This window comes from Phaseolus vulgaris, chromosome 4 (genome assembly GCF_000499845.2).
Source record: "Phaseolus vulgaris cultivar G19833 chromosome 4, P. vulgaris v2.0, whole genome shotgun sequence".
NCBI lineage: Eukaryota > Viridiplantae > Streptophyta > Magnoliopsida > Fabales > Fabaceae > Phaseolus > Phaseolus vulgaris.
Window position 1 is genome coordinate 41,966,119 of NC_023756.2, and position 7,478 is coordinate 41,973,596.

Below are 7,478 nucleotides of genomic sequence, written 5' to 3' on the forward strand. Positions count from 1 at the left end.
TGATGTTATTTTTTTAACAAAGGTTGTCAATAAAATTTCTTATATTTGCATAAAACTTTTTAAGTTGAAGTTATATATGGGATTATTATTAGTTCTAATATATTTATTTAAGATGACATCAATCAAAATTATTTTTACATTATTAACTGTTGAATGCTTTTTGCCGACTTTTTTTTTTCATTGTTGACCACATTTTTTTTCTCCAATATTAGTAAAAACCACAATCCTAATTAATGTTGACAAAAAGTTATCCAAACAATATCAGAGAAGAAATCCCAAAAAAGCATAAAAAGTTACATTGTTGATGATAAAAAAAAAAATTAGAGATATATATAAAAAAAAATAACCACAATAGATATTTGCTATAAAAAATTTAATTCACATTCATACATAAAATAGTTTCTCTCCACATTCGCTCAAAAAAAAAAATTCTAACTAATATTTGACTAAGAAATAATAGTGATCACAACAACAAAATTCTAACAACTTAAATCACAAATAATTTCTATTAACATTAATAAAAAAACTTAGTTAACTTCAACTATAAAATAGTTATTCAGATAGTCTCTTATTTTGATCTTAGTTAAATCGACGACATTTCAACCAAAATAAAGGTTATGAAGAGCAAAACATAAATTTTAGAATATGAAAAATTTTAAATTTTTACTTTTTATTAAATAATCTATTTTTAAGTAATACAATTACTTTAATGAAATTACATAATTTTATTTTTTTTAATATTCCTTACCAAATAACATATCGAGGAAATAATAATGCTTGTTTGACACTCCTATTTTTCTTTCACATCTATTTTACAACCTCTTTTAATAAATATTATATTTAACTAATAAAAAAAACACAAATTTTTTTTAACACTCTAATAATATGATTATTGGTTGTCAAGTGAAAGTGTAAATATTCCACGTTTGATGAGGGGCATCAAACCTTGTAGAAGTGCAATTTAACTTTTTTTAGTTGGGCTTTGATAAATTGGAAAACAAACAATTCCTTGTAAAGAAGTTTATTGAATAAAAAAAAACACACACACACATATATATATATATATATATATATATATATATATGTTTGTGCTAATTCAATTACACTCACCTAGTTCTCTTGCCACATAAATTTGAATTTTGATGAGAAAGACATTGGAGAATAGATTTATAGGACCTGCGCATGCAGGTGAACTTTTAAGGCATTACATAAAAAGAAATCTAAACTCTATACGTACTAAAGAATAGTGTGTCTGAATCTGTATAAGTACTTTGTACCACAAACTCTTGATGAGGCCAGCTATTTAGCAGTTGAGACGCACATGCAAGTAGCCTCTTTTGTTCAGCTCAATTAAATTCACTGCAGAGAGAGAGAGAGAGGTGAAGAAACAATGAAATAGCTGGAAAAGAACAGTGCAACTTGATTAGTAAATGCTCTGCTTCATCTTTCTGCTCCATTAAATTGTTTGGCCCAATTGGTCAAAAGCGTCTGTCTAAACTCCAACTATCATAAATGATGCTATGCTTACATCAAAAAGAAAATTAACTACTGAATAGCGACATATAATCGTTTGTGACAGTGAAATCCTCAATCGTGGCATGCAAGTTTTGATACATTTGATGCAGTAAAGGATCTGCCAAAGGGACAACTAGATTTTTCTGCACAAACAAAAAATTGCATGTGTATACTATATATTGTCTTCATATTGTTCAATTCCTTAGTCCGAAAAATTCAGATACTAAATAAGAATATTCGGAAAGCACGAGTACATAATCTAGAACAGTGGTGGAACAAGAAGTAGTAATGTAATTACAATAACTGAGATTTGAGAATCAGAATTAAGTTCCATATTTGTTGGAAATTTTAAGCATTTTGCAACTTTGAATATATGAATTATACGTGAATGAAACGTTGGTTAGAGTCCAAGGTGGAGGAAGAGGAACATAGGATAGAACACTACAATAATAACTTTTCTTGTAATGTAATACAAAAGGGTGAACTTCTAATTCCTAGTGCAGAAGATTTTCTTATTGCAAGAAAGAAACACTACTGAACTTGTAAGTAATCTGGTTGAAATTCACATTGGTGGTGCCAGCCATGTTATCACAATGGGGCTTCTCACAGTATGCAAACCATCCTTCCATACCAGACTTCCAAATTCGGGTGAGGTTTGCCGAACCCTTGGCGTGAATGTGATCTTGTAAGACAGATTTTGGTGTGTTTTTGTAAAATTCAGAGTTTCTGGCTCAACTTTGACAGAAGAACCTTCGAATGGTGAGACCACAACTTGGTAGTTGGAATCAGGCGGGCCAACATTGGTGACAGTTCTGTGAACAATCACAGGATCGGAGAATGAAGTGGCTGTTTTCTGGGTAAAGATTGATGATATGGCTGGGTAGTTCAAGTCCCCCGGACTGACAAGAGAGTGTGTGCAAGATCTGTTGGAATATTTGGAAAAAACTCGTAGTTGGGTTGGACTCAGCTTCTGTGTGCATAGGAATTCAAAGTAGTCCTGTGGCTCTATGTCATATACCAAACCAGGGTCAAGAGCTCTAATAGGGTCAATGTGTCCAGAACCATGATCATAAGGACTTGAAGGTTTAGCAGTTGAGGCATCTCTGAGAGTTTTTTTGGTGTTGTCAAGAACATAAGCCGTTGTCATCAAAGCAGACTTTATAGCAGCAGGACTCCACTCAGGATGCCTAGACTTGAGAAAGGCTGCTATACCACTCACATGTGGGCATGACATTGAGGTTCCAGAGAGTATATTGAACTTCTCTCTCCTGTTGTCCACTTTCAAACCTGATGGACCAATGGCCTCACTCCAAGCAGCAAGAATGTTCACCCCAGGAGCCACTAAATCAGGCTTCAGAATTTCAAGGCTGAGAAAATTAGGCCCTCTTGATGAAAATGCTGCCACTACAGGAGATGGCCTTATTCCCAACGTCGTACCTTTAAAAGCCAGAGTTGCAGTAGCACTTTGACTTGATTGGACATAACTTTTGATATCTTTTCCTTCTTTTTCTCCTATTGCAACTGCTGGAAGGAGGTGACAATCTGCAACCAGTTCTTCTCTATTAGCTTCAGTATTTGTGAGAATCATTCCCACCCCTCCTGCACTTCTCACCACATGACCCTTTTGCACTCTAGGACTAAGGCCTCTATCACACACAACTATCTTTCCTGAAACTACTTTAGGATCCAAAGTCCCTTCCAAGCACATGGATCTTGGATCAACCCTGCTAGAGTTGCTCCCCAAGTACACCAAAGGGTATTGTTTCTCAAATGAAAGCGCACTTTGCCCTTTGTAGAGTGAGACTCCACTCACTATTTTACCATTTCCAAGCTTAACTTGTGCTGGAAAATCCCTATCTATTGTGCTGGCTCCAACTGTGGTGATCCATGGTGAAACATTGGTGAGGCTAGCAGGATCAGGTCCTGCATTTCCTGCAGAACATGAAACAAAAACACCCCTCTCCATTGCTCCAAATGCAGCAACAGATAAACTATCACGGTAATAAGAGGAGACTCCACCACCCAAAGAGATGGAAAGAACATTCACTCCATCAGCCACAGCTTTATCAATAGCTGACACAATATCTGAGCTGAAGCACCCACCAATCCAACACACTTTATAAGCTGCAATCCTTGCACCTGGTGCCATTCCTCTTGCAGTGCCATTAGCATAACCAAGAAGGTTAGCTCCAAGCACAGGAGAGCCACCAACTGTAGCTGCAGTGTGAGTGCCATGCCCATCTTGATCTCTTGCTGATTTAAACTCCTTCTGCTCATTAATTCTACCAATTGCTGCTTCATATCCATGGTAGAACACTCTTGCCCCCACAACCTTTTTATTGCAGTGACTTTTTGTGAATCCTGTTCCAATCTCACAGGCACCTTTCCAATGAGCAGGTACTGGTCCCATGCTTACATCTTTGAAGCTTTCACTCTCTGGCCAAATCCCAGTGTCTAACACTCCCACTATAACATCATGGCCAGCAAGCTTTTCTGACCACATGTTAGGGGCTTTTTCTGGTTCAAGCCCAAGGAATGTAGGACTTCTAGTGGTGTGTAGCTCATACTTTGTATCTGGGAATATGGCCACAACTCCTTCTTCAGTCTCTAGCTTCTTAGCTTCTCCTTCAGTCAACTTAGCTGCAACACCATGAAAAGCATTCTGGTAAGTGTAGATTATTCTCTTCTCACTGTCCGCATCAGCTTCTGGAAGTGTGGACAGTGCGGATTTCACCTTTGATGAATACCATTCAAGGTGGTTGGGGAAGGCTTTTGGCATTGCTGACTTATCCATTTGAATGAGGTAAGTCTTCTTAGCAAATTGAGCATTTGCTGAGAACAACATTGTGAGAACTAGAAGATAGCTTGAAAGAAAGCAACCCATGTTTCCCATTAAGGTCTTGGCCATGTTTCATGCCAAGAAGGAGAGAGCTCTAGAGTGTTTGAAGAAGGGTGTTGGCTTAAAATGAAGGAAGTATGAAGAGATATTAAAAGGATTTGTGCTTCATAACTTGCCTGTTTTCTTTGAGGTTGCAATATTAAATATTAGAACAAAAAAGAGAGTGGTCTTTTATGTGTCTCAGCATATGGTAGGTGGTTGTTTTGTGAGTGACTAGTGGCTGGTATGAAGTTAATGCATGGTTAAGGTCCTCTGACATCTCTGCAACACTGTTTCTTGATTGATGCTTGCACTTTGTTCTCAGCATAATTATTTTAGACATTGTCTTTGAACAAGCAGCTACGTATGAGATTGGGGACCTTAATGTAGTTTGTGTTAGTCTCGGTACTTTTGAGGAATGATATATAATTGCAATTATAATGGTGGTTGTGAATGGTGAAATCAATTGAATTTGTTTATATAAGTTTATAGTGAATGACTTTGAAGTTTTTTCCGTACTCTAACAATGAAAGGATGCACTCAAGAAACTACTGGGAAATTTTGAGAATATATGCAAGTTGAACTTGTCATTTTACTTGGTAAATTTTAGAGTTTAGTTAAACTTCTAACTCTCTATCCTGTTTCCATTAAAATAAACAACACCAATGAATTATTTTACTTAAAGTTACTTAAATCAAATTACATCAACTATCTAACCAATATACACTCTAAATATAAAAAAAAAACATAATCTGGATGAACAGTATATAAAGTGACATACATCTTATGTTAATTATACTAATAACTAATCTATAATAAGTTTTTTTTTTTAAATGCATGGTTTGTTTTGGCATCAAATAAAAGACTGTACACTGATATCTGATATCGGAGTATTAAATTTCAGCAGAAAAAAAAACAGTTATAGTAACTAACTTAAGTTATCTAACATTGCAAACTATCATAAAAGAAATCTAAAGTATTTAAACAAAATATAACTAAACCTAACTATGTTGAAGAAGATAAATTGACCATTAATGTTGTATTTGCAACATGTCATTCTCCAATAATGGAACGATATCCTATAATAAGAGAAACATTTGAATTATGTTAACACTCAATTCTCATAAAAATAAATATAAATTTATTCAAATATGTATTTATATTATTATGTAAAAATTAACAATACTTGTATTTATAATGACTCATATAATACATAAATGATGTAAAAGCCATTTAAATGAGTCTTCTTTCTTATTACTCTCACATCAGAAGTAAATCATATAATTATTTTAAAATTTATAAATAAATAAATTAATGCATTACAAGAAAAATCCATTTTAGCTTCCAACAAAAAGTGAGGGCTATAAAAAGAAGTCACTAGAGTGAAGTCTACTCAAGTTGGACACAAAAATAAATGTCAAACATTGTGTCCACAATGGAGACATTTAACTCACTAAAAATTATTAAAATAATAATAATAATAAGTTAATGTCTACAATGGGGACACAAAGTAGATATAATGAAAACAAATAAGTAACAAAATAATTTGAGTCTAGAATGTGGACACAAAGTGGATGTGTTGGAGATCCCACATCGACTAAAGATTAGTACATTTCATTGTATATGAGTGGGTTCAAACCTCACCTCATGATTCGATTTTATGAGGTTGAGTTAGATTTAAAGTCCACTTCGTAATAGGATGCAAGTTAAAATTATTAAAATAATAATAATAAGTTAACGAAAATTTACTCACATTTGCTATCTCATGCAGTCTCCCCAATGGCGTCGCCACATCGACTAGATATTAGGACATTTCATAGTATATAAGTGAGTGTAAACCTCACCTTATAAGCTAGTTTTATGAAGTTGAATTAAGCTTAAAGTCCACTTCTTAATATGGAATCAGAGTCATTTTGAGCCTATCCTAGCGATTGTTTGTTGGGTTTATCAGGCCACATGCTATCGGTTCGTTATCGAACCAACCATAATATATAGTCTCAAGGTGAGGGGGGTGTTGTTGGAGATCTCAAATCGACTAAAGATTAGGATCATTTCATAGTATATAAGTAGGTGAAAAGACTTAAAGTACACTTCTTAATAATTATTTAGTTTTATAGTTATTTTAGTGTCCCCTAAACCTACGCTATAGTTAAATAATATATTTTTTTTCTTTATATAGGCTTAGCCAACACTACCTTGTAAATTTGTGTCCCATTGGAGGTCGTCTCTAATGCATAGCCACCAAAATATTAGTTTCCATTTCTATTGAGACGCTAAGCCCACATTAGTCTCATTTAGAGTCTCTTTTTTACTCTTTGCATCACTCTTTTGGAGACTCTACCATCATTATTTCTTGTAGTGATGTATGTATTAAAATATCACTAACCTTAGAATAAATTTTATATACTTAAAATATAAAATATTTATACAAATAAAAACTCTAATTAAATGAAATACACATGTTAGTTCTTAGACAAAGGAAACCTGAAAGAATCCAACAAACTTATCTGTGCCAATTTTTTCAACTGTAAGTTACAAGTCACAATTTTAAGATAATGTGCATGATTGTGCACTTATGGAATCTCAATAGTCTATTTTTTTTATATTTTTATTTTTATTAACATTTATTATTCAACACTTATGTAAATATACCATTTGATCTAGCTCTTTAGAGAAATGTAAGAGGAAAAAAAACCACTTCTCTTTTCTTTATCACTTTCTTATTATTTAATTTTCTATGGGTGATGATTTGTAAATATGGTATTATAGCTCTTTTTAGAACTTGTGCAAAAGAGCTTTGATTCATATGTTTTTCTAATTATTTTTTTCTATGCAATTATGTCATTAGTCACTTAAAATGGAGAAATTTCAAGAAGGTAGGATTTTTGTTAAGGAAGATTCAACATATACCAAACAAAAATTAACTCATAAGTAATATTAATAGTTGGTGGGCTCTTCTTCTCATCCCAAATTGATTCCTCTCATCATACTTTCAATTATGTCACTACCTCATATGATAATTCCACTAATTATGTGATTTCGGGTAAAAAATCATATTAGACACAGAGATTACTATCCACATTTT

At 33.5% G+C, this 7,478-nt stretch overlaps 1 protein-coding gene across 1 annotated transcript; it reads right to left on the bottom strand.

Moving 5' to 3' along the window:
* Positions 1-1,850: 1,850 nt before the first annotated feature.
* LOC137837713 (subtilisin-like protease SBT1.3) lies at positions 1,851-4,738 on the bottom strand. The gene has a single exon (XM_068646815.1). It carries the CDS (start codon positions 4,421-4,423, stop codon positions 2,078-2,080), a length of 2,346 nt encoding a protein of 781 aa, XP_068502916.1. The 5' UTR covers positions 4,424-4,738; the 3' UTR covers positions 1,851-2,077.
* Between the last annotated feature and the right edge of the window lie 2,740 nt (positions 4,739-7,478).

Coding starts and splice junctions, on each gene's coding strand:
- LOC137837713 (XM_068646815.1), bottom strand. CDS start 4,423: ATGGCCAAGACCTTAATGGGAAACATGGGTTGCTTTCTTTCAAGCTAT.